Source organism: Oncorhynchus gorbuscha, linkage group LG20 (genome assembly GCF_021184085.1).
Source record: "Oncorhynchus gorbuscha isolate QuinsamMale2020 ecotype Even-year linkage group LG20, OgorEven_v1.0, whole genome shotgun sequence".
In the NCBI taxonomy this organism is placed as follows: domain Eukaryota; kingdom Metazoa; phylum Chordata; class Actinopteri; order Salmoniformes; family Salmonidae; genus Oncorhynchus; species Oncorhynchus gorbuscha.
The window spans coordinates 25,553,655-25,581,271 of record NC_060192.1 but is presented as its reverse complement, the minus strand read 5'-3'; the positions used below and the strand labels follow the sequence as shown (position 1 = coordinate 25,581,271).

The 27,617-nt window shown below is 41.5% G+C and overlaps 2 protein-coding genes and 1 long non-coding RNA gene across 3 annotated transcripts; 2 read left to right on the top strand and 1 right to left on the bottom strand.

Moving 5' to 3' along the window:
• Nucleotides 1–885: 885 nt before the first annotated feature.
• On the bottom strand, nucleotides 886–13,568 carry LOC124007298 (protein cornichon homolog 2-like). The gene is made up of 6 exons (XM_046317762.1): nucleotides 11,593–13,568; nucleotides 8,260–8,328; nucleotides 7,072–7,119; nucleotides 4,113–4,225; nucleotides 3,211–3,354; nucleotides 886–2,998 (listed from the first exon to the last, which is right to left on the bottom strand). The coding sequence occupies exons 1-6, from the start codon at nucleotides 11,671–11,673 to the stop codon at nucleotides 2,971–2,973; spliced, it is 483 nt and encodes a 160-aa protein (XP_046173718.1). The 5' UTR covers nucleotides 11,674–13,568; the 3' UTR covers nucleotides 886–2,970.
• Nucleotides 13,569–14,479: 911 nt separating this feature from the next.
• On the top strand, nucleotides 14,480–17,994 carry wdr74 (WD repeat domain 74). The gene is made up of 10 exons (XM_046317559.1): nucleotides 14,480–14,651; nucleotides 14,859–14,965; nucleotides 15,117–15,241; nucleotides 15,605–15,668; nucleotides 15,811–15,954; nucleotides 16,069–16,170; nucleotides 16,465–16,621; nucleotides 17,007–17,149; nucleotides 17,287–17,340; nucleotides 17,447–17,994. The coding sequence occupies exons 1-10, from the start codon at nucleotides 14,591–14,593 to the stop codon at nucleotides 17,627–17,629; spliced, it is 1,140 nt and encodes a 379-aa protein (XP_046173515.1). The 5' UTR covers nucleotides 14,480–14,590; the 3' UTR covers nucleotides 17,630–17,994.
• Nucleotides 17,995–21,433: 3,439 nt separating this feature from the next.
• On the top strand, nucleotides 21,434–26,055 carry LOC124007334. Its single transcript, XR_006833908.1, has 2 exons — nucleotides 21,434–21,655; nucleotides 25,293–26,055. It is a non-coding gene; the product is annotated as an uncharacterized LOC124007334 (long non-coding RNA).
• The last annotated feature ends 1,562 nt before the right edge of the window (nucleotides 26,056–27,617 follow it).

Below are 27,617 nucleotides of genomic sequence, written 5' to 3'. Positions count from 1 at the left end.
TGTTTGTGGGTGTGTGTGTTTGTCTTTGTGTGTGTGTGTGTGCGTGCGTGTGGTTTTGTGTGTGTGTGTGTGTGTGTGTGTGTGTGTGTGTGTGTGTGTGTGTGTGTGTGTGTGTGTGTGTGTGTGTGTGTGTGTGTGTGTGTGTGTGTGTGTGTGTGTGTGTGTGTGTGTGTGTGTGTGTGTGTGTGTGTGTGTGTGTGTGTGTGTGTGGGTGTATGTGAGTAATGTAGAGAGATGGTTTGCTGTGCATCTGAGTTGAATAAGATAAGTGATAACAATGTATTTGCTGTATCATGCATCTACCTATACTTCAGTGCTGCCATGCATGTAAAGTCTATTTTGGATTTGATTCTGAGATTTGAGTGAGAGCAACAGAGTGAGGCAGAGACAGGGTGAGTCAATAGGAATCTAACACAATTATGTTGCCATGGTGACACCATATAATGAGATGCAGTCTATGTCCGGTTGCCTGTCTCTACCTCTCCAACTCTCCCTCACCCACTCTCCCCTCCAACCCCCATAATTAACACACTCACTTCCTCCATCATACTTGCTCTCTTGTAGATGTACAATCCTGAGCTCCTGTTTATTGTACTATTCCAGGTTCCCTCGAGTCCATAGCAAACAGATTATCTTGGGATTGAGACATAACAAAGTATGGCCTTCAGAATACGTCTCCTTTTCGATCTTCCAATGTTCTTTTGATCACCTGTTACTTACAGCTATTGAGACAGATCCTTCACCTCCCAATCATGCATTGAATTTCTTTCATTTGCATTTTTAACTATGAACACCCAGTGCACTACAACTGGACCAATGAATCCAATTCTTAACAAAGAATTGTTCAAGAAAATATAGTTTTAGAAAAGACGAAAAACACAGTAGTTGTACCACATAATATTTTAACACATTGCTATTTTATTATAATATGTGAATTGCTGTTTGTGACCTGTATATCATATTGTATTCTAATGAATACAAACTACCGCACCAACAAATATAGCATACAGTGATGAGAGATGTATAGAAGACAGTTACAAATAGTTATTCTTAAATATATATTCATCCATTCATTCTGATGAACTGCATTATGACAGTCATTGATGGTCAGCCTAGCTATATTTCCCCTCCTCTGTGACCCGCCATTTTGTGCTTTAGCAATTGTCTGTGATTGACTCACATTGTTGGCAGGGGTTGAGAAGTTGTTGTCCTTTTTTAGAGGGAACTGTCAGGATCAACATACTGTATGTGTCTTGGCACAAGAAACCTAGCTGAACAATATTGACACATTACTCAAATGTGAGTGGCTCCATTATAATGCAGGGCTCTGTGTGTGTTCAGATGCCAACTGATCACAACTGTTGTAAACAATTCATTACTACAATTATGGTCAACTTATAATAAATAATCACTCAGTTTTTACATGTATTTTTCAAGTTCCAGTATTACTCATTTTTCTAATGATTTTAACATCACACAGTCCGATCATTATGAATGATCTACACATAGCCCTTCGTACATCAGCTGATATCTGATATCTCAGCTGATGTACGAAGGCGCTATGTCCATAGCGCTATGGATTCATGACGATGAGGACAGCACCAGCTAAGTCACGGCTTTGAAATGAACCGAAGACTAAAGTGTCTGACAACATTCACCGTGACACCTATGAGTGAGAACAGTTACTGTATGTATGTCCCACCATAATGTTCTATGTGAGACGCGTTTCTGCGCAGGACACAGTCATCATTGGAACCCTATCAACACCAGCATCTTCAGCAGCCTCATCAGTTATTTGTGTCACACAGTATTAGTCCACAGAGGAAATATGATCCCATGTACAGTAATCGCTCCTAGCTATTGCTTTTCTTGAATGAGATTTCTAGGATCTAGAATCACTGAGCACAGAGCATGGAAAGTCCAGGTGAAATCATCCCTTGCTGCCTAGAACAGAACAGACAAACACAGAATACTTTTAAACACCCAAGTACCAACTCGGTCAGAGCTAAAACATTCCCTTCAGTCCTGAATCATTTTCTGTTGGAATGAAATCCGCCTGTTTGCCCTGGGCAGGAACGGGGGCTGGGAGATAGTGCCTTGATTGGGATGGACCTAGACTCAAACATTGCTCCAGGGTGTCCGTGATCCTTCGCAGAAGCTTATGGCCATTGCATCATAATCAAAACAGTGTTACAGCTTGTTATTCCTCCTCTTGGCTTGCTCCATTGTTTCATGTTGTGTTCGTAATGTTCAGTTCATATTGTGTGTTTGTGTTGTTGACTTCATAAATGACGTATATTAGATATTTGTGAATAACACAATTGCTATCACTCTGGATCAAAATAGTAGCATTGAACTGTGTATTTATTTGCTTAAACAACTAACTATTCATATCCTCTGAATATGATTTACCACAAGTACTGAATTATTGAAATAATTAATAATAACCAAATTAGTAGAATAACTAAATACATGTTTATTTTCTAAAATGGTGAGGTTTATTGGAATGGAAGGATATTGATGTATGAATCCGCAACATCTACGCTAGGACTTAGGCAACACAAACGTTATAAATTCACAGTTGAGTGACAGTATCACTAAGAATAGCAGACCCGCAGCCCTTAAGACGTGATGTGGTCAGATCAAGGCATCCCGTACACAGGCTAAGATGTGTTCTCTCTTTCTCTTCATTATTTCATTCCTCCTCACTGTCTGCGCCTCCTCTTCTATGTCTCGGCAGTGTCTGAGCAGCCTCAAAAATGTCTCTTTACTTTGCCTAATTTCCTCACAATGTCCTCCAATGTTTGTCCCTCCATCCAAAGATTTGAGGAGAGCAAAACAGGGTCTATGATGGAGTAATGGGTGGTGAGAAAGAAGGGTGAGTGACATCACCCAGTCTTAGTCTTGCATGCTCTATCTCTTTTACGGTCTTTCAATCTCCTCTTTGTCGCTTTGTCTTCTATTCTGTGTTTAGAAACTCACCAAGGCGTAGACCATACTGCCAAGGACAGAGAGAGGCAGAAAATAGGAAAGAAGGACAGCAATGTTAGAAGGAATGTGATGTTGCCAAGCAATAACATCATGTCCCCTGTCACTCTTTTTTTTTAGGTCTGAGTGACAGCAGTTATTGTGCAGTAAGAAGAGGAGGCTCCCATTCACCAATGAACTTGCCTGGACTGATGATCAATAGCTTGATTAATCTGACCTCACCTGTACAGGTAGTAGAAGAAGGAGAGCAGGTAGAAGCCCAGCTTACACCAGGACTCCTTCTGACAGTAGTTCAGGATGTCTGCATTCATCACACTGACAGGGTCATACATCACCTCTGACCCATCTGCCGGCCGATGGAAATACCTGACGAGAGAGAGCATTCTTACAACAAAAACAACTAAAAAGCATCCTGTTTGAGAGAGTGGTTGTGTCATGTTGTGTCATTTGTGTTGTGTTGTGTCATGTTGTTCGTGTTGTGTTGTGTCGTTCGTGTTGTGTTGTTAGTGTTGTTTCTGTTGTGTCATGTAATGTTGTTTCTGTTGTGTTGTGTCGTATTGTTCGTGTTGTGTCGTGTTGTGTTGTTGTGTCGATTTGTGTCGTGTCTTGTTGTGTTGTGTTATGTTGTTTGTGTTGTGTCCTGTTGTGTCGTGTTGTCTTGTGTTGTGTTGTGTTGTTTTGTGTTGTGTCATGTCATGTTGTTTTTGTTGTGTCATGTCATGTTGTTTTTGTTGTGTTGTGTTATGTTGTTTGTGTTGTGTTGTCTTGTGTTGTGTTGTGTTGTGTTGTTTTGTGTTGTGTCATGTCATGTTGTTTTTGTTGTGTCGTGTCATGTTGTTTGTGTTGTGTCTTGTTTGTGTTGTGTCGTGTCATGTTGTGTCGTGTCCTGTTGTGTCGTGTTGTCTTGTGTTGTGTCGTTCGTGTTGTGTCGTGTTGTCTTGTGTTGTGTTGTGTCGTTCGTGTTGTGTTGTGTCATGTCATGTTGTTTGTGTTGTGTCATGTCATGTTGTTTGTGTCTTGTCGTGTCATGTTGTGTCGTGTCGTGTTGTGTCTTGTGTCATGTCTTGTTGCGTCTTGGCATGTCGTGTTGTGTCGTTTTGTGTCGTTTTGTGTCGTATGTGTACCTCCAGAGATGGTAGAAGAGCAGGGGGATGTTTAGGCCCAGGGTGACCCACTCCCCAGCACACATGAACATCAGGCAGAACAGCCCATGTATGGAGTACTCTGGCACCACCAGCTAGAAATAAAACATACAAATAGAGTGAACACCACACAAATGCAAATGTCGTTATCAGAAACACTTCAGGACAAAATGCTTTTAAAAAGCTGCAATTTTCATATGGAATGAGAGTGGTAGGGATCAGTTATGATTTTCATATGGAATGATTGTGGTAGGGATCAGTTATGATTTTCATATGGAATGAGAGTGGTAGGGATCAGTTATGATTTTCATATGGAATGAGAGTGGCAGGGATCAGTTATGATTTTCATATGGAATGAGAGTGGTAGGGATCAGTTATGATTTTCATATGGAATGAGAGTGGTAGGGATCAGTTATGATTTTCATATGGAATGAGAGTGGTAGGGATCAGTTATGATTTTCATATGGAATGAGAGTGGTAGGGATCAGTTATGATTTTCATATGGAATGAGAGTGGTAGGGATCAGTTATGATTTTCATATGGAATGAGAGTGGCAGGGATCAGTTATGATTTTCATATGGAATGAGAGTGGTAGGGATCAGTTATGATTTTCATATGGAATGAGAGTGGCAGGGATCAGTTATGATTTTCATATGGAATGAGAGTGGTAGGGATCAGTTATGATTTTCATATGGAATGAGAGTGGTAGGAATCAGTTATGATTTTCATATGGAATGAGAGTGGCAGGGATCAGTTATGATTTTCATATGGAATGAGAGTGGTAGGGATCAGTTATGATTTTCATATGGAATGAGAGTGGTAGGGATCAGTTATGATTTTCATATGGAATGAGAGTGGCAGGGATCAGTTATGATTTTCATATGGAATGAGAGTGGCAGGGATCAGTTATGATTTTCATATGGAATGAGAGTGGCAGGGATCAGTTATGATTTTCATATGGAATGAGAGTGGCAGGGATCAGTTATGATTTTCATATGGAATGAGAGTGGCAGGGATCAGTTATGATTTTCATATGGAATGAGAGTGGCAGGGATCAGTTATGATTTTCATATGGAATGAGAGTGGTAGGGATCAGTTATGATTTTCATATGGAATGAGAGTGGTAGGGATCAGTTATGATTTTCATATGGAATGAGAGTGGCAGGGATCAGTTATGATTTTCATATGGAATGAGAGTGGCAGGGATCAGTTATGATTTTCATATGGAATGAGAGTGGTAGGGATCAGTTATGATTTTCATATGGAATGAGAGTGGTAGGGATCAGTTATGATTTTCATATGGAATGAGAGTGGTAGGGATCAGTTATGATTTTCATATGGAATGAGAGTGGTAGGGATCAGTTATGATTTTCATATGGAATGAGAGTGGTAGGGATCAGTTATGATTTTCATATGGAATGAGAGTGGTAGGGATCAGTTATGATTTTCATATGGAATGAGAGTGGCAGGGATCAGTTATGATTTTCATATGGAATGAGAGTGGCAGGGATCAGTTATGATTTTCATATGGAATGAGAGTGGCAGGGATCAGTTATGATTTTCATATGGAATGAGAGTGGCAGGGATCAGTTATGATTTTCATATGGAATGAGAGTGGTAGGGATCAGTTATGATTTTCATATGGAATGAGAGTGGCAGGGATCAGTTATGATTTTCATATGGAATGAGAGTGGTAGGGATCAGTTATGATTTTCATATGGAATGAGAGTGGCAGGGATCAGTTATGATTTTCACATGGAATGATTGTGGTAGGGATCAGTTATGATTTTCATATGGAATGAGAGTGGTAGGGATCAGTTATGATTTTCATATGGAATGAGAGTGGCAGGGATCAGTTATGATTTTCATATGGAATGAGAGTGGTAGGGATCAGTTATGATTTTCATATGGAATGATTGTGGCAGGGATCAGTTATGATTTTCACATGGAATGATTGTGGTAGGGATCAGTTATGATTTTCACATGGAATGATTGTGGTAGGGATCAGTTATGATTTTCATATGGAATGAGAGTGGTAGGGATCAGTTATGATTTTCATATGGAATGATTGTGGCAGGGATCAGTTATGATTTTCACATGGAATGATTGTGGTAGGGATCAGTTATGATTTTCACATGGAATGATTGTGGTAGGGATCAGTTATGATTTTCATATGGAATGATTGTGGCAGGGATCAGTTATGATTTTCACATGGAATGATTGTGGTAGGGATCAGTTATGATTTTCATATGGAATGATTGTGGTAGGGATCAGTTATGATTTTCATATGGAATGATTGTGGAAGGGATCAGTTATGATTTTCATATGGAATGATTGTGACAGGGATCAGTTATGATTTTCATATGGAATGATTGTGGTAGGGATCAGTTATGATTTTCATATGGAATGAGAGTGGCAGGGATCAGTTATGATTTTCATAAAAGCCTGCTGGCCTCCAGGTGTTCCCTCCTTCAATCTCCCCTCATCGACTCTACAGCTTGTCCATTAACACTGACAGAGAAAATTAGAGAGTGGTGGCAGTATAGAAAGCCAGGTAATTATAGTGTGTGTGTGTGTGTGTGTGTGTGTGTGTGTGTGTGTGTGTGTGTGTGTGTGTGTGTGTGTGTGTGTGTGTGTGTGTGTGTGTGTGTGTGTGTGTGTGTGTGTGTGTGTGTGTGTGTGTGTGTGTGTGTGTGTGTGAGAGTAAGAGAGAGAATGAGAAGGTGGGCTACAGGCAGGAAGGGAAGATGTGAATCAATCCGTCTCAGTCCTGTAAATAGATGCGTAGATCTTCTCTCCCACAAGGTGTGTGTGTGTGTGTGTGTGTGTGGTGTGTGTGTGTGTGTGTGTGTGTGTGTGTGTGTGTGTGTGTGTGTGTGTGTGTGTGTGTGTGTGTGTGTGTGTGTGTGTGTGTGTGCGTGCCTTCGAGCCACTTACTGACCTTCCGCAGCAAGTTGCATATTCTTTCAATATTCAGAATTCTTTCCCTCTGAAAAGTGAACAGAGAGAAAGGAGAGTCAGATATGGGGAGTCAGATATGGAGAGTCAGATATGGGGAGTCAGATATGGGGAGTCAGATATGGGGAGTCAGATATGGGGAGTCAGATATGGAGAGTCAGATATGGGGAGTCAGATATGGGGAGTCAGATATGAAGAGTCAGATATGGGGAGTCAGATAATGGGAGTCAGATATGGGGAGTCAGATATGGGGAGTCAGATATGGGGAGTCAGATATGAAGAGTCAGATATGGGGAGTCAGATAATGGGAGTCAGATATGGGGAGTCAGATATGGGGAGTCAGATATGGGGAGTCAGATATGGAGAGTCAGATATGGGGAGTCAGATATGGAGAGTCAGATATGGGGAGTCAGATATGGGGAGTCAGATATGGAGAGTCAGATATGGAGAGTCAGATATGGGGAGTCAGATATGGGGAGTCAGATATGGGGAGTCAGATATGGAGAGTCAGATATGGAGAGTCAGATATGGGGAGTCAGATATGGGGAGTCAGATATGGAGAGTCAGATATGGGGAGTCAGATATGGAGAGTCAGATATGGGGAGTCAGATATGGAGAGTCAGATATGGAGAGTCAGATATGGAGAGTCAGATATGGGGAGTCAGATATGGAGAGTCAGATATGGAGAGTCAGATATGGAGAGTCAGATATGGAGAGTCAGATATGGAGAGTCAGATATGGAGAGTCAGATATGGAGAGTCAGATATGGAGAGTCAGATATGGGGAGTCAGATAAGAGTCAGATATGAAGAGTCAGATATGGAGAGTCAGATATGGAGAGTCAGATATGGGGAGTCAGATATGGAGAGTCAGATACAGAACATTATTGTGTAGCTATTTTAGATGAAGGAACCCTCAGCAAAAATATCACTGGCAAAATAGAAGCAACGTTACATTGAGTAAATGCTTCACACATGATAAATAAATAGATAAATTAACAAAGGTTTTTCTATTTGAATAAATTGCCATAGTCTATGTGTGTCTGTCTGTCTGCCTGTCTGTCTATAGTGCTCTACTCTTCACAGCTGAGTGGCCGTGACTGTAGATGGGCTCATAGAACTGGGTCACACTTCACAGAACTCCCCTCCCTTTCATAAAGCAGGGGGCCTTACCGCTCTGGTGGGGTTGCTCTGATCGATTGGGTTCTTGAAGTCTGTGCACAGCTCATCAAACGCAATAATCTAAAAACACATGTACAGTGTATATGGTTACATTTTCTGTCATTTGCATTGGATAAAGATACATTAATATTGAACGTAAATGGATGGTGTTTTCTTTCACATTCACAATGTGTTATTCTCGTTAAATTCCAATCATATCCCTTTTAGCCTCTTTTCACAAGATTTCTTATCATCTTAAAGGGGTAATCTGCAGATGCTACAAACATTTTGGACTTGTAAATTAATGATATGTAGACATTGATTCTTGAAGAATATCATTTATAATGCCTCGTGAGTTTAGCTCAACTGTCATACCCCATCAGAGCCCGAAATATAAGCTTGTTTTACTCCAATGTTTTTAAACAAAGTCAATGTAAACAAACACCATATGGCCTCACAACATGGTTAAAGCTATCATTTTGGTCAGTCCTTGCATCCATAGCTACATATTTCCAGCTCCATCCCTTAGCTTTTTACCAAACGAGGGGCGGGGAGTTCTTCTGTTATTGTGTCAACTGCTGATTGCCGCATTAAGTTTGCAATTCCCATACCTCCATTCATCCTTTTATATCTTTCAAATCCTTAGTCTCTCTCTGTTTCTCTCTGTTTCTTAGATCTCCAGCTAAGCATCCCTCTCTGCCTCTCAACATTCCTCTCTCCCTGTGACATCCATATTTCCCTTTCAGAAACCAATGTAACGCTCCACATCTGTATTTGACTTTCAACAACACCTTCCCACCTAATAGATCTAAACCACTCCCTCTTCTCGGCCCTTGCTATCCGGGATCCTTGGAACGTCCCTACCCCTTTGAAGTTGAAATGTAAAATGGTTACGGTAAGCGTTAGGGTTAGATACGGGTTATGGTTAGGGTAGGGATGTCCCAAGGATCCCGGATAGCACAACCCCCTATTCTCTGTTTCACGCTCCTCTTCGTAGTAAACAGATACAGTTTCCATGGTGATCTGATGAGCCCCTTAGCGGGCACCATGGTTACTATAGAAGTGAACAAGCCATCTCATTGGTTGAAAGACACACAGAGATGGGGGTCGCAAACCATGGATGGAGGCAGATGGGGGTAAGGGGTGGAACAAAATGATAGTTTGATAAGCATTCTCAATAACATGGTTCGTTGCTGACGCATACACACACCCTATCCCACCTTTTACCTTCCCCTTCTCTCACACAGGTACATACACACGCATCTCTCCCACAAACACAGACACACACACACATTGACTGACTCACATGCAGTGCAGTCTCACCCACTAGTCAATTTAGTAGTCAATACTTACAGTAATTTCAAACCAGTCTTTTGTAATGATCTGATAATGCTGTGTTGAATTTCAAATGAACAATGTCTCCCTCGACAGAAGGCTATAGCTGAGAGAGATGAGCTCTGGCCTTTGTGCAGTCTGTGTCTGAGGTTTTAGACATGTAGAATACTGATTGTGAAGAAGTCTCCAGTGACGCCTGTACAAATTCCTATCATAATTCTGCAGTCAGTAGGCTGGTCCTTATGATGAAGGTTGCATTAATGCACATATATCTCTCTCGCCCTCCATCTAATTGTCTCCCCATTCCTACTCAAATTTAAATTCCTTTTCACTAGCTCATATTAATAAACTTCCTGTTTATGGTGCCATACAGTGCCATCGGAAAGTACTCAGACCCCTAAACTTTGGGCTCCCGAGTGGCGCAGCGGTCTAAGGCACTGCATGTCAATGCAAGAGGCGTCACTACAGTCTCTGGTTTTAATCCAGGCTGTATCACATCGAAATTGAGTTCAGATGCATCCTGTTTCCATTGATCATCTTTGAGATGTTTCTACAACTTGATTGTAGTCCACCTGTGGTAATTCTATTGATTGGACATGATTTGGAAAGGCACACACCTGTCTATATAAGGTCCCACAGTTGACAGTGAATGTCAGATCAAAAACCAAGCCATGAGGTCGAAGGAATTGTCTGTAGAGCTCAGAGACAGGATTGTGTCGAGGCACAGATCTGGGGAAGGGTACCTAAAACAGTTCTGCAGCATTAAATGTCCCCAAGAACACAGTGGCCTCCATCATTCTGAAATGGAAGAAGTTTGGAACCACCAAGACTTTTCTAGTGCTGGCCGCCCGGCCAAAGTGAGCAATCGGGGGAGAAGAGTCAAGAACCTGGTGGTCACTCTGACAGAGCTCTAGAGTTCCTCTGTGGAGATAGGAGAACCTCCCATAAGGACGACCATCTCTGCAGCACTCCACTCCTCAGTAAAAGGCACCTGACAACCCGCTTGGAGTTTGCCAAAAGGCACCTAAAGACTCTAAGATCATGAAAAACAAGATTCTCTGGTCTGATGAAACCAAGATTGAACTATTTGGCCTAAATACCAAGTATCACATCTGGAGGACACCTGGCACATGTCTGGAGGAAACCTAACTAGTCGGGATCAAGGCAAAGATGAACGGAGCAAAATACAGAGGGATCCTTGATGAAAACCTGCTCCAGAGCGCTCAGGACCTCAGACTGGGTGGGGCAAAGGTTCACCTTCCTCTAACAGGACAACGACCCTAAGCACACAGTCAAGACAACGCAGGGGTGGCATCGGGACAGGTGTCTGAACTTGAACCCGATTGAACATCTTTGGAGAGACCTGAAAATAGCTGTGCAGCAATGATCCCCATCCAACCTGACAGAGCTTGAGAGGATCTGCAGAGAAGAATGGGAGAAACTCCCCAAATACAGGTGTGCCAAGCTTGTAGCGTCATACCCAAGAAGACTCGAGGTTGTAATCACTGCCAAAGGTGCTTCAACAAAGTACTGAGTAAAGGGTTTGTTTTTGCTTTGTCATTATTGGGTATTGTGTGTAGATTGATGAAGGGAAAAATGTTTTTAATCCATTTTAGAATAAGGCCGTAAGGTAACAAAATTGGAAATGGTCAAGGGGTCTGAATACTTTCCGAAGGCACTGTACATGTGCTTATTATAACAACAGAGAGAGAGAGAGAGAGACACTTCCAGTACTGATATTAATAAAATAAATAGTGTGTCACAGATGGACACGTGGGCACACATTCACACCAACCAATGGCTAGACTTCAGTTATTGCATTGTCTCATACTACTATTACGTTAAGTAGTCTTCACCCAGAATTATAGATATTTCTCAGACCAACCAATTCTTTATTTCAGGTATGAGTCACAAAGCAAACAAGAGAATATTGCTGAAACATGGTTTAACCGCCATCACCCAGAGTTTGTAAATATGGTTAAGGTGAGTGTGTGTGTGAGCTCAACTCACCTGCCAGATGACGAAGAAGATGAGTGCGGCACACAGCACTAAGGTGAGCATGTAGCAGAAGGCCGCGAAGGTGAACGCCATTGCTGTGTCAGCCAGCCTGACAACGAGTTGGGTCGAGAGAGGGGGAACTTCCCCTCCTCTCTCTCTCTATTGATGACTATCTCTCCTTCCTCAGGAGGTTTTTGCCTGTTCTTCCACTCCCTGCCCTCTTACGTTGTATTGAGAGACTGAATTGTCCAGGTGAGGAGCTGAAGTACTGTGTTGGAAGAAAGAATCCCTGCTCCACTCTCTAGTCTATCAGCTGAGGTCCCTCTATTTCAGCTTATCTAGGTTGCTCCTTCTGCTTGAGTTCCTCTTTCCTTTTCATGAGTCTGTGCAAAATATTTTCTTCTCTGTCACACATACAATTTGCAAAGCGGTCGACAGGCACAGTTGTTCATGGAGAACAGCTACAGCTGAGCAATGCTCTTTCCTCTGGTCCCAGCCTCCTCTGATTCTAGACAGGGGTTTTGTGCCCTTTATGTGTCTGTCCCCTCCCCGTTCCAGTAACCTCCACCTTGCTCACAGTGACACAGCTAGTAAGTGACTACCTGACACACTGGACTGTATGTAAAGTAAAGAGAGGAATGATTATTGATGAGAGACAGTATGGCTTGTGGTCATTATAGCAGACGTTTGCAGTGTTGTGGCTTATTATTATTATTATTATTCAGTTGCTTAGAAAAAAATCATGATGGCACATATTTCAAGAACAATATAATTGTTAGCGCACATCTGTAATAGGCAAATATATTTATTTATTTACATTTGAACTACAAACATTTATAGTTGTAATTGGAATTAGAGATTATTCAAAAGAGATTTTGATTTTGGTATATTCTGATATTTCAATGTTTTTAAACGGAGCAGATATGCTGTCAAGAAGGAAAGGCCTGTTTTGTAGGCATATAATAATTGTCCATTAATGTAAAGAGAAAGGATATTTTGTTTTTCATACAATAACAGCAATTCATACACGTGCCCCATAAATATTCTTACGATGACAGTTATTAGTGATCATTTATAATAACAGAATGAGCAAAGATCACCAGCTTACAATCAAATGATCAATTTGATAACAATAGCTTGCAATGATTTGATAAATGGTGCTGTAATGTATAGAGTAGAATATAAATAAACAGCAATTTGATAGAATACTACACTCCACACTGAGGTCTCAAATCAATAAAGACTGATGAACGATGGATGTATCAGGATAATGATAATCTGTGATGATGACGATGGATATTTTGACTGATCTTAATATTGATCAGAGTGTACCTGTGTTTGGTGGTAGATGCGTCTATCACTGAATATCCAACTCCTTCCTCTTCCCACTCTGTCAATTTGGGTCGACACCATGTCAGAATTCTCTGCCTTGCCTTTCTCTATCTATCTCAGTCGCGTCCATCAGATTTCTTCACGCATATGCTTTTCAGTGCTCACTTGCAGGGTGGAAAAACAGCATTTAGAGAATCAACTATGTTTAGATGTTAAAACATTTTTTGCTCTTATTTGGTACAAGTCTTTTTTTCTTAAGAAAGGAAAAACATCTCCACAGCCCTTAGAAGTCTCTAAGTTCATTAATTCCCCTCTTTCTCTTGTCCCCCTCCATCCTCTTTCGCTTTTCTCTCTCCAAAGCTCCCCCTTATGTTTTCTCTTCTCTTTCTCTAAAAAAGAATGGAACGATTTTGAAAACAGACCGAGAAAGACTCTCCCTCATGTTCTGTCCTCCTCAGTCTCGTCTTCTTCTCTCTCTCAGACAGTCTGATAAAGCAAGATTTGGATCACCCTAGAATATACCGGCCAAGTGCATTCAACAGTCTCCCCCTCCCTCTTTCTCTCTCTCTTTCTCTCTCGGTCCCTCTCTCCCTGGCTTTGAACCGTTGCCGTATTCCCTTGTTCCCCAGAGATGGTTGAGGGGGCAGGGGAAGCTCCAAATATTTTTTTTGTCGACTTCCCTTGTTTGTCTCTATCTACCCCTCCCTCTGCTCCCTTTTCCTCTCTCTACCGCTCTCTCTCTATCGCTCTCTCTTTCTTCTCTCTCTCCAACTCTCTTTATCACTCCCTCTCTATCTCTCTCTGTCTCTCCCTCTTCCCCTCTCATTGTGTCATGATGCTGTGTCTCCTATTCTTCTGTCATTTCCAGAAAGATGAAAAGGCTCTCTCTCTTTCTTTTAAGTATATGATTATTTCTCTTACTTTCTTTCCCTCCCCTTCTCTGTTTTCTCAAAGCTACCTCTATCTTTCTGTGGTCCTGCTGTTTTTGCTCTCATCCCTTTCTACCCTGCTACCCTGCCAGTCTCTCTGGTACTCTTATTCTCTTTGGAGGATTTCTACAACTTTTTAATTCCCACAGGTCTTTGGCTTTGGATATTAAAGTGCCCATGCTGTTTTCCCCTAATCCCTATCCCTGTCCCCTCTTTTGTCACCCACTAAATCCATGCCAATAGCTAATCTCTGGTAAATCCTCCAGGGTGACCTGAAGTCCAATTTTCTCTTCTCTTCCTTCTCCTCTGCCTGTCCCCTGCTATACCTCACTCCTGAGTGCCACTCTAATTATTACAAACTTGAACATTTGAAAAACACCAATAGCATCAGAAAAAATACCCTTTTGACAATTAAGTCAGTGAATCTTACATAATGTAAAAACAACAGCAAAATGAATGTTCCCCTTTGGTGTCTTGTGGGTTGCTTCTGTGTATGGCCCTCGTCTATCAGTCTGAGTGATACTGTAAATATCATAATACTTTGTCTGCAATAGTGCCTGTGGATTTTGGATAGATGCAGTGATGTACAATGTAAAACTCAAGAGCACCATCTCCTGGAAATTTTATATAAGCTCATTTTGGTCGGGAACAGAAGTATGGTGACTAGTGTATCCTTACGGAGGACATTCTGGACACACCATTAACGTGTTAAAAAAATTGTTTTCTTGACAATCTTTTCGTTCTTTTTCATGGCAGACAAAAGTCAAGTGTGCTCAGTATGGGTTGGATCGGAAACAGGGATATTAAAAGGTAAAAATTCTGTATATCAGTCAACTTAGCCATGTTGTGCTTGTGTGCTGGTTTGTTAGAGCTAGCTAACCACCCCACGTGTTTGCTAGCTAGCTGTAGCTAGCTTGAGAGTGCATTAGCCAATCCAACACAGATTGGTTTGGGAATGATGCTCATCTTCAGGATATTTAAATGTCTATCACTTACTCTGTCTGTCTGTTTCATTAGGAGTGAGCCTATCCAAAAAACAGGCTTTCAACTTCTGTGAGATGAGCTGCCTGAGCCGGGACCAGGAAGTGTGTGTCCTAGGCTGGGGAGATGAACATGAGACTGAGGTGTGTGTGGGGGCTCTAGAAAGTAATGGAGCCCTTGATGATGTCTGATCTGTTGGTCATTGATGTGTTGGCTAAGAGTGGACGTAGGTCTGAAAGTTTGCCTCATGAGTATTGTGCCAGTCTGTTCTTTACCAGAGTGTCTCTGTTCTAGGTACTGGTGGGGTCTGTGAATGGCACAGTGAAGACATTTAGCACAGAGAAGGGCATCTTCACTGAGACCAGACAGTGTGGGGAGAGCACCCAGGGCAGGTTCACAGGAATTGCTGTCACGGACAGGTATAGTCTTGTCGATGAAGACATAGTCATAACAAAACCGTACACACCAGCAGCTCCGTGGTCATGTGTTGAGGATACTGGGGTGTATTCATTTGTCGCAGACTGTAGTAAAACGTATGGTCTGTTTCAACGTTCTGTAACAGAAATAATTTGCCATAAACATAATGTTTTGCAACTAAAACTAGAGTTTCTATTGGACAAATGGTCCCTCCCCGTTTTGTTTGCTTCCGTTTGTTTCCTACAGTAAACGGTTTCCATTGCAAAACGTTTTGCAACAAGCCAAATGTTTTGCTACAGTCTGAGAATAATGAATACACCCCTGATGTTGACACTGGACTACACACTCCCTGTGTGTCTATGCAGTGCTCTGATCACGTGTGTGGAGACAGGACTGCTGAGGGTCTGGAAGGAGGGCAGCACAGACACAGTGAGTGACACTGCCAGAATACCACTTGGGCCCCCTAGGGGTTGTTACATTGCTGATGGATACTTATTAATGAACAAGGTTCACTGTCTGCATTTTTGTGCACTGCCAGTTCCTTGAACATAACCTCTGTCCCTATATCCAGGTTGAGATAAATGCAGGGACGAATGTTTGTCGGATGCGACAGAATCCCTCACAGCGCAACCAAGTGGCCACAGGTGGGAAGGAGAATGGCCTAAAGGTCTGGGATCTGGAGAGGCCTGAAACACCCATTTTCACCTCTAAGAATGTAAGAGCGTTAACAACTACATGTCAAGGAATTACAGTGGGAATGACTACATAGTATGTTATTATTTTTAGGTGATTTTCGCATTAACACAGTGCTGTGTTTTTGATGTTGCAGGTACGTAATGACTGGCTGGACATGCGAGTGCCAGAGTGGGTCAGAGACATGTCCTTCATCCCAGATTCTGACAAGATCGTCACCTGCACAGGTCACCACCAGGTCTGTCTGTCTCTTCCTGTAAAAGCCCTGCTCTTAGACTTGGTCTGCTGGTGTTCCCAGCCACTGACCCAGAGCAAAGTCCTCAAATGATACATCCAGCTGCAGTTTGCTCAGTAGTGTGAAAAGGGACTCTTAATGGTTTTAATAGTCCATTTTCTGTAAAGATTGTAATTCATATTGGTCAAGTTCAGGTACCAGGATGAATGACTTGGATCACGTCTCTTTGCCTCATTTATCTAAGGACATTACAAAAGACATCTATTTTAACTCATATGTTTGTTCTCTCTCTGTTAGGTGCGAGTGTATGACCCAGCCTCTCCCCAGAGGCGTCCGGTTCTGGAGGCTCATTTTGGAGAGTACCCCCTCACAGCCCTCTCCCTCCCTGCCAACCAAGACAGTGTTGTAGTGGGCAACACGCATGGTGAACTCGCCATCTTAGATTTGCGGAAAGGTGAATGAGGCAAAGGATGTCTGCTTACATTTACATTTAAGTCATTTAGCAGACGCTCTTATCCAGAGCGACTTACAAATTGGGTTGTTGACATGATTGTGTTTTCTTAGCCATCTGCATCAGAACATTTCCATGTTAGCCGCTATCATTTTGCCCATGTATTTATTTTTCACTGTACTACATTAGAGGCATTTTGCTGTATTTTCTCTTTGAAGCATCTGTTTAGCTTTATTGTTCTTTGCCTGTAATGATCAGAATTATTGTCTTCTGATAGTCATGTAGGGATGGAGCTTTTTATGTGTGCATGTTGCGTGAGATCCTCTCCTTGACTACAGTCTGTTGGTTGTATAACCCTGCCGCCTCTTCTCTTCTCCATTCGCTGCAGGTCTGGTGCGTGGGTGTTTGAAGGGGCTGGCAGGAGGAGTGCGGGGGCTGCAGTGCCACCCCTCTCTCCCTCTGGTGGCTACCTGTGGTTTGGATCGCTTTCTGAGAGTACACAGCCTGGAGGACCGCTCCCTACAGCACAAGGTACACACAAACACACTATCTTTCTCTTACACTCTCAGTACACCTGAAGCTAGCTACACAAACCATCATTAGGGAAGCATCCTAGAGTTGTTTTTAATATTTGTCTTCAAGATGTTCTTTCTCGGTCTCCCTTGCAGGTGTATCTGAAGTCACGACTCAACTGTGTGCTTCTGTCCAGCAAAGATCTAGAGGTAGGGGAGAATTTAAAGTGCTATGAATTATACTTTTGCTGTGAACATGTGATTTTGCTGCAACAATACTGTAGTGTGTTTACAGTCTCTCCGTCCTCAATTTCAGCTGAGCAGTTCAGCAGTAACCGGAGATGTGGAGGAAGTGAAAGAAGAGGGAGGTGAAGTGGATGAGGTGTGGGACACTATGGAGATGATAAATGACCAGGCTAAGAAGCGAGCAACAGACGAAGAGGAAGCCGTAGTTACAGGTGTAGAGAAGACTACGAAGAAAAGAAAAGTGGTCAAATGACCTGCAGTGGAGAGCTTAAGGAAAGGGCTGTGCTCTATGAGAAACGCAGAAGCTCTAGAGGTCTGCCAAACGTCTGTTGTGGATGTACAGACTCTTTTCCTGTTGAGTCTGTACTGAAATGGCTGTAGTTTTCCTATTAAAACTAAACTCACTCTGGAGTTGTTTGCATGCCCTTCAATACCAACTTCCTTGAAATGTAGCTAACATAAATAATATATATTATTTTTGGCACACAAAATAAGTGTATTGTATGTACAATATCCCTGGGGCTATTCCAATATCTCAGAACTCTGAACAGGATTGGTTGTAAGTATGTGTGACAGCGAGAGTGCAATGCCCCTAATAAAAAGAACGATGGCGTCTGATACCATTGGTTGGCTTGCTTCTGTTTTGGTGTCTGCTGGAATGGAGTAGAGTGTACTGATTAGGAAAATCACTCAGCACGATGGGTGTCTTTTTAAAGGGGGGCTGAACTTCCCGATATGACCTCTTTGCTTGGCTTAGAAATGAACAATTGCAACGGCTGTGACTGAAGCCAAACGAGTTGTCTTGGGGGTGTGGTTTAATGTGTGTTCGTGAGTGGTGAGTGTTTGTACATTCACTCTGCCAAGTACATAGTTAGTCACTCACCCTCCTAGATAACCTGAAACAGTCCAACCGGGTCTTGTCTTGAAGTCGCCATATTCGCCAATTAGCTTCAGCCGGCAGGTGTGTGACCGTGGCAAAGTTGGTTTGAAATTGGATAGCCGGTCTCTGGGGGTCGTTAGGAACGGTCAATAATTTGGACAATGTTTTCATGTTGTACATATTTTAGTTGTCTCTAATTATTTGTATATCGTTTTTAGTTTTTTCATTTTAAGAGCTATTGAGCTATTGACGTACATGGCAGGATTAAAATAAATCCAACCAAAGGAAAAGTGTCACGGTAACCTTCATTCTGTGACACACCATCTTTTCCTATTTCACAAATCTCTGTTTTGGAAGAGACTGACTTCATGACCAAAATTATTCTATTTACACGAGTAAATTTTGACACTAGTATAAATGTTTCTGACTCATCAATGCCACATTGGCCGATTTACATTTAAGTCATTTAGCAGACGCTCTTATCCAGAGCGACTTAGATTTCAAAATTGGAAGTACCTTTTTAGGGGCAGTTGCTCTTTAAAGCTGTGAAGATAGCCCAGAAGTGTTTTATCATTTGTGTTTGTCAGTTTGAGTAAATATGTCTCTGTTAATTGTTTAGATTTTAACCAGCAGTGGTGTGTTCTGTGGAAATTGATGTTTCTAAGCCTAGGGCGTAAGGGTCTAATGAATGATTACATTTAATTGCTACCTTATTCAAGAGAGAGGCCTATCTTACATTTACGGAATCAAGGTATAATAAACCTAGGTGTAACGATAAGTGTTGGTTGAATGGATTAGTTATAACCATGATTGAACAATCACTTGTGTAACTTATCACCGTGGTTGACAAAGTACATTATTGCAGTGTGAGTTTCATTAGGTTTTATGTCTTCAAATTGACCTGCTTGGATTTAGGAGTTGCTTGTGACCTTGTGGGTGTATTGAAGACAGCACCACGTTTCTCTAGTTTCATGGAGAGCAGTGTGTGCTAGATAAGATACCCGTGTTCGACTCATTCGGAGACTGGACTCTGTACACGGACACACCCATTCCTTAACTCCCGATAAGACCAGTCTGAATCAAGGAGGAAACAACTTCAAAGAAAGAAGACTTTTCTCTTTATTTGTCAGTTGCAAATAAATTGCTGCCCAGCATTTACTTTCAGTTCAAAAATGACATTCAAGGAAAAATACTTTTTCTTGGTCCCAAAATAAATAATAACCTGAAGAGGTGTCATGTTCTCTCAGGGAAATAACACATCCACACGGTCTTTTGTAACATGTCATGTGTCTAATAAAATGGGAATGACGTTTTTCACCTGATTGTCGATAGACCACAATAAGGACAAGTTAGAAAGGGTAAGTAGTTTAGGTGCAAATGGCGCAAAAAGGAAAAGATTGTTGCTAAACTGGCCAGAAGATGTACTTGATCCTAAGACCTCATAGGGTGGAGGAAGGAATGTTTTAGTATTACAAAACCTATTGGAGGGGAGGGGGCCTCAACACAGACTGTGGGCTTGTGAGATTCATGTTTTCAGTTTCCTCATATCAATGGTGTGGAGCTTATTTAGTATTTTCTTTCTGCTCGTCTAAGCAGGGATCCGTCTTTTTTTATACATGACGAAAAACGATGCCGTGGGAAGTTTTTCATTACAATCATCTCTCAGTTCTCCGTAGACATTCACACTTTATGAGAAGAGATGACATTTTACAGCAATGGGCTGTTGGATTAAGTAGGAGCTGAGAAACCAGAGGATGTTGCTGAATTGAATTGTAAAAGGTCTGTGCTCTTAGAAATGAAGTAAAATATATCCGTAACTTTAGATATGTTTTATATCTCTGCACTGATAAAAGACGTGTACTCTTTAACCCTGTTTTTAACAATCATTAACACTTCAAAAGCATTTTTATAATGCTATTATAAAATCTGTTTCCCTTGTTCGGTGTTTAGAGTCCAGAGTCTTGTGCTGCCCCTGCACTATTACCTCATGATCTCACTGAGTTTCATCTTTGCTTACTCCAGTAATTAAGAGCCAGTGTGTGTGTGTGTGTGTGTGTGTGTATGTGTGTGCGTGTGTGTGTGTGTGTGTGTGTGTGTGTGTGTGTGTGTGTGTGTGTGTGTGTGTGTGTGTGTGTGTGTGTGTGTGTGTGTGTGTGTGTGTGTGTGTGTGTGTGTGTGTGTGTGTGTATGTGTGTGTGTGTGCTTGCTTGCGTGCGTGTGCGTGTGTGTATTTTTAGTCTTACTATCCTTGTGGGGACCAGAAGTTCGGACATTTCGCCGGTCCGGTCCCCACGAGGAAAAAGGCTATTTTAGATTTAGGAGTTAGGTTTAGGGTTAGGAGTTGGGGTTAGGTTGAGGATTAGGTTTTGGGTTAGGGTTAGAGGTTAGCGAAAATAGGATTTTGAATGGGAATCAATTGTTTGGTCCCCACAAGAATAGTAAAACAAGTGTGTGTGTGTGTGTGCATGAATTTGTTTCACCCCTTTTTGCATTTCTTTCACAGTATGTAACAATCCTTTTTGACAAAATGCCGCCAGCTTGTCGACCACTGAATAGTTTGGGATGTTTATGACTCTAGTCTAGTGACTCCAAAAAACACAAACTAGAACAAAGGTTTATCCAACCACACAATCCCCACCATGTTAGCCAACCACACCAGTGTTTTTTCATTGAAACCATTTATATTTTCGCTCAGAGCACTGATTCAGAGTTGGTGGAGAAATCTGACATTGATCAAGGTGCAGAGTTCCACTCAGTTGTATACTTTAGTACGGGTTTAATGATAAATCAGTGCTGCCACATAACATGGAGCTCACACTGACGAGCCAATGAGATCAAGTGCATTCATGGGAAGGCACGTTGAGGTCAAATAATCATACATTCAGTGGTAATGACAAATGGAATGGTGGATTTACAAATGCGTTTTACAATGTGTGCTCTGCTGTCATTGGCACAGTTTTTGTGTGTTGACGGTGTGTTTGTGAATGGTACAAACGAGAACTACGAGTGTGTTTCTCTGTAGCCCTACCTTGAGTGTGAGTCTGTGGAATCAGGATGTTGGATTGAGGGGCAGGGCATTGAGACTGTTAAATATTGACTGGGAGTGTAATAATTAACTTGGCTCCCACTCCTGATGTCTCTTAAACTGGCCACCCTCTCTGCCATTGCATTGCTGACAAATGCACCCTAAACTCCTTCTCCTTTCTACCTCTCCTCTTAGTGAGGCTGTCTGTGTATATGTTCATCACTGCGTTGCCTTCTATCAGACTTTTCTGCTACATTAGACCGCTCTTTCCTTATTTCTGCCTTTCTATCCTTGCACCCCCCAAAAGCTGACGCTCCCTAACCTTCGGCCTCGTGCTATGAAAGTCACCGGGCCAGGCTCGGCTGCATCTGAAGGTGAGTACTGCGCTTGTATGATGTTTGTCCGTGTGAATGTGTTAGCTCATATTCAGGACTTAAATGTCCTACAACTGTACATTTACAAGACATGTTAGATAGGATAAGAATAATCTTAAGGCCTAGTTCAGTCAAAAACGTGATTATCCTGTGTTTCATATATATTTCCACATTATGATGTTGGAATAATACTGTGAGAAGTAAAAATTAGGATAATGCTCTTTAAATGTAAGAGCTGTTTGAAAAGACCGGCTAAAATCTCAGCCTGTTTTGTAAGGATGGCGTTTTGGCCAATTTGTTAATAGACCAATAAAAGAGAGTTCCAAACCTCTGCCAATAACAGCCAGCTTTCCCCTCTCCACTCAGACCACTCCCAGACAGTCCTAGCTAAATTCTTGCTTGAGAAATTGCTCTTTGCTAAGAAGCTATTTTTGTTTCTTTTTGACGATTGTAATAAGAAAACAATCACAGTAAGGTTCTTAATTATAACCCAGAAATGATTTGATATTGAGATAAAAATGTCTGCATTGGACCTGTAAAGGCTTGAAACTGAGATTCCTATGTATCCATCCACAAAAAGTGTCAACCCATCCCATGCTAACCTTTGTTCGTAAGATAAACTCTCAATATCAGTCTTTGCTTTAAAATGGAAAACACAACGTTATTATCTTACAAACCTCAGTACTTGATTTTTCTACTTCCAGTTTCAAAGGCTAAACGGCTATCCTAACAAGAGGCTGTTTGAATAAGTTTCGCCACATAGGCCTACAAACATCATTTGACATTCCACTGTTTTATACAGTGACAGCTGGAGTAGAGCAGTTTCAGGGAAAGCAGATGGTTTAAAATCAGTTCTTTACAACCAGAAAGTATTTCGAGATATACATTTAACAGATTTAATTATATTTCTGTCATTCAATGTGTGTGTGTGTGTGTGTGTGTGTGTGTGTGTGTGTGTGTGTGTGTGTGTGTGTGTGTGTGTGTGTGTGTGTGTGTGTGTGTGTGTGTGCGTGCGTGCGTGCGTGCGTGCGTGCGTGCGTGCGTGCGTGCGTGCGTGCGTGCGAGAGAGAGACAGAGAGTACATGAGAATGGCATGTAATACATTATATGTATTTTAAAGCATTTGAACTAACCCTAAGCTTTTGCTTAGTGTTTTTTGTTGTTAACCAAGGCAAAATAAGTAGGTCAGCAGTGTTTGAATTCAAATAAACATGCTTGAGTACTGTGAAAACCTTAACATCCCACTGGGCACAGGCACCAATTTAACTTCTATTCCACATTAGTTCAACTTAATTTCGTTGAAATTAAATGGTTAAATGTTGATTCAAGCAGTGGGTGTCTAGTGGGATATCCCTTCCAAAGAATTCTACTTTCTTCTGCTGTACAAACCCATGACAAACATGGGATATGGTTATTCATTATAAGGGAAATCGTTGTATTTAGTATGAGAAGGCCAGGCTCCTTGTGTTTGTTACTGTTGATATAGTGTGCCATTTCAGAGGGGCCAGTGTTTAAACATGAAGACCAATTGACAAAGTTGTTAATATATTAGAGGAAGAGTCGCTCTTGCTGCTCGTGATTCTCTGATCCACCTCTATGCAGACGACACCATTCTGTATAATTCTGGTCCTTCTTTGGACACTGTGATAACAAACCTACAGACGAGCTTCAATGCCATACAACTCTCCTTCCGTGGCCTCCAAATGCTCTTAAATGCAAGTTAAACTAAATGCATGCTCTTCAAACGATCGCTGCCCGCACTCGCCCGCCCATCTAGCATCACTACTCTGGACGGTTCTGACCTAGAATATGTGGACAACTACAAATACCTAGGTGTCTGGTTAGACTGTAAACTCACCTTCCATACTCACATTAAGCATCTCCAATCCAAAATTAAATCTAGAATTGACTTCCTATTTCACAACAAAGGCCCCTTCACTCATGCCGCCAAACATACCTTCGTTAGACTGACTATCCTACCGATCCTTGACTTCGGCGATGTCATTTACAAAATAGCCTCCTACACTCTACTCAGCAAATTGGATGTAGTCTATCACAGTGCCATCCATTTTGTCACCAAAGCCCCATATACTGCCCACCACTGTGACCTGTATGCTCTCGTTGGCTGGCCCTCGCTTCATATTCGTCGCCAAACCCACTGGCTCCAGGTGATCTATAAGTCTTTGCTAGGCAAAGCTCCGCCTTATCTCAGCTCACTGGTCACCATAGCAGCACTTGCCCGTAGCACAAACTCCAGTAGGTATATTTCACTGCTCATCCCCAAAGCCAACTCCTCCTTTGGCCGCCTTTCCTTCCAGTTCTCTGCTGCCAATAACTGGAACGAATTGCAAAAATCACTGAAGCTGGAGTCCTATATTTCCCTCACTAACTTTAAACATCAGCTGTCAGAGCAGCTTACCGATCATTGCACCTGTACATAGCCCATCTGTAAATAGCCCACCCAACTACCTCATCCCCATATTGTTCTTTCTTTTTTTGCTCCTTTGCACCCCAGTATCTCTATTTGTACATTCATCTTCTGGACATCTATCACTCCAGTGTTTAATTGCCAAATTGTAATTATTTCGCCACTATGGCCTATTTATTGCCTTACCTCACTAATCTTACTACATTTGCACACACTGTATATAGACTTTTCTATTGTGTTATTGACTGTACGTTTGGTTATCCCTTGTGTAACTCTGTGTTGTTTGTGTCGCACTGCTTTGCTTTATCCTGGCCAGGTTGCAGTTGTAAATGAGAACTTGTTCTCAACTGGCCTACCTTGTGAAATAAAAATACAAATAAGAAGAATGTAGGCCGTTTAGCAGATGCTTTTATCCAAAGCTACCTACAGCCATTTTGACATTTTGGTCATTTAACAGACACTCTTATCCAGAGCAATTAGGGTTAAGTGCTTTGCTCAAGGGCACATTGACAGATTTTTCACCAAACCCATGACATTCAGCATGGTAAGAAACATGCTCTAGCAACTGAGCCACACGGCCAACATACAATGATAAATGGATGAGAGATAGAAAATAGAAAAAAGGCAGTGTTTGAGAGTGTGCCTGACAACAAGTGCGATGAGTCAGACAGGGGCGTCAGGGTCAGTGTCACTGTTTTTTAATTGCTTTATTGTTTTGTTTTTCCCAAGATAGAGAGGTTTACTACGAGGAAAAGTCTTCAGAGGTATCAGAGCAGGAGAGGGAATGCTGAGCATGATAGGGGAGAGAAATAAAATAAAGAAATGAGTAACAATATTCCAACAGGAATAAATGATCAGTATACCAAACACTAAATACATTTGATGGTGAAGTAAAAGTAGGATTAAAAAGGGAACATAGTTATTGAGAAGCCAGACACACCCATTATGTTCAACTTGTGTTCACAATCCTCAATGCACCCTTATGTTGACAGCCACCATAAAACCCTGTTATCTAGACAGGCCTTGGCCTTTGTGTGCTATGATGTTGACTATAGCCGGTCATAAAGATGGTAGAGGGGGAATGACAGGTCAAAGTCAGTTGCAATTGCAGGCTCCTCACATGTACCAGTACCGAATGACTAAGTCAGAGTCCTGCCTTAACCCCACGTAAATTCCCTGTAATTGACCTTATATGTACTTCTGTTTCAGGTATTTCAAAGTGAGATATCATACGCCCACCAGAAACAACTGAAGGTGTGACCTCAATAAATGGGACGAGCTAAATGTTGCATGAATGCAGTAATATTGTTATCCTGTAGGAGGCATAGTGTGCTATGAACAGCTTGTGGACAAATCTGGTGCTTGCTGGCTGTAACAGCAACTCCATGTGGAAGTTGTCTGTGTTCCAGTGGAGATGCTGTTACCTGCAGAGAGCCACCCCCTAGCCAGCTCTGACATGGAATCCATTTTTAGAATATCACAGTCCTTATTTATTACGGCTGTTCTGATGTTTCTCCTCTTTCGGTTGAACTCAGTTATATCTGCTTTCACCACATTGTCATGTAATTTTTGTTTTGTATTATTAAGAACAGTCTCTAGATCATTCAAGAGATATGGGCTCCTTGTTTTCAATGACAACATCATGTGAAGATATGTATGCCCTCCAAACTTTGGTTTGAATTCAGAGTAGGGATGCATGGGATGCATGGTGATGACCTATGAATTGACAGCCAGTGTCTGCAACACAACTGCCTGTCAGTTCTGTAGGCCACTGCTGTGTCTATCCTACTGAGCACACACAGGGGTTTAGATGGAGCAAATTAACTCATTGATATGTTTGATAAATTGTCAGAAACCTATGATGTATTTGTGAAACCCCTGATAATATTCTGTTTGGTATACATTTGCAAGTTATTTGAAGACAATACAATTGCTTTGTTGCCAACCTTGGAAATAAAGATTGAAAACACTCTCTGATTGTTTAAATAATATAATTAAGCAATAAGGTCTGAGAGGGTGTGGTATATGGCCAATAACCACAGCTACGGGCTGTTCTTAAGTACGACGCAACACGGAGCACTCGGATACAGCCCTTAGCCGTGGTATATTGGCCATATACCACAAACCCCCGAGGTGCCTTACTATTATAAACTGATTACCAAAGTAATTACAGCAGTAAAAATACATGTTTTGTCATACATTTGGTATACGGTCTGATATACCACGGCTGTCAGCCAATCAGCATTCAGGGCTCAAACCACCCAGTTTATAATAACTGTTATAAGTGCATGAGAGTAAGTGAAAAAAATGTCTCTATAAATTCAAGAATTGGACGGAAGTTGTCTAGTCTGGTAGAAGCTTAGTATTCCTGAGTGTTGCCACAGGATGAGTTGTGTTTTAACATAAACCTGCAAGGGAGGGGCTTTTAAAAGTGAAAGCAAAAATATTCCCAGACTCTCCACTCCCACACCTTTTCCCCAATCTTACCTTATCACTTAGCTCTACTAATCTTCCTAAGGTCTCTTCAGTTTATATGAAATCACCTTTGTGCTGGGAAAACGTCATGAACTTACTTTCATTTTCACATTGCGGTCCCTGGATGAGTCACTTCAGGAATCTCACAGGGATATTACCAGTCAGAGGAGTTTCATAGTGCACTTAATAAGAAATATATTTTGTGTGTGTGTGTGTGATATGTCAACAGTGTCAATAGTTTGACCTCAAACAGTAAACTCCATGAAGAAAGAGGACTGACTAAGTAGAGTTAGAAAAATGTAAGTGTCACTGTCAGAGTGATACAATAATACAAAATCCATATTTTCTTTTGACCACATTGTAGAACACTGAAATTGAGTTGAGACACTAAAAACGATCATAGTCAAACATGGTACAGGGGTCATCTATCATGCATAGAAAACAGAAAGCAAAACACAGCACACTGCTGCTCATGTTCCCAGGTTATATTTATTTAGCCTTTGGATCCAGAAAGATTCCCTTTGAAGAGGTTTCCTGTAATAAACTTGCCAAACAGGTCTATTTCTTATACATGTTCATCTGCCCTCGGTAAGGGATTATCATCTGTCCCAACACAGGCCAAGGACTTTGATACATTTATAAACTTTCAAACGTTTTCTGCAGTTTGAGATTGACTGAGTTTTTTGGTAATGGGGTTGCTCCCTATGCACCTGCCAATGTTAATCTATTGAACAATATTAATAACCAGACAGGAAACAATGCTAATATTTTCCCCATTGATAACCTGAATGACAATGAACCTGACTCTCACCCCGAGGACATGAATAAGGAAGAATACATATTTTAAGAGGAAAAGCACATTTTTAGCACCCAAAAGAAATCCCTCTCTTGAAACATATTTCCGCCTAGTTGAGAAAGATGTACATCATCTCTTGGCTGAGAAAAAACAATACAAGGTTTTCCACGATATGTCCAAAGCAGAGAAATAATCTCTTATGGAACTGAAAAAATGACTCCAGTAACAGTTTTTTGAATGAAGGGGAAATTCAAAGACATAAT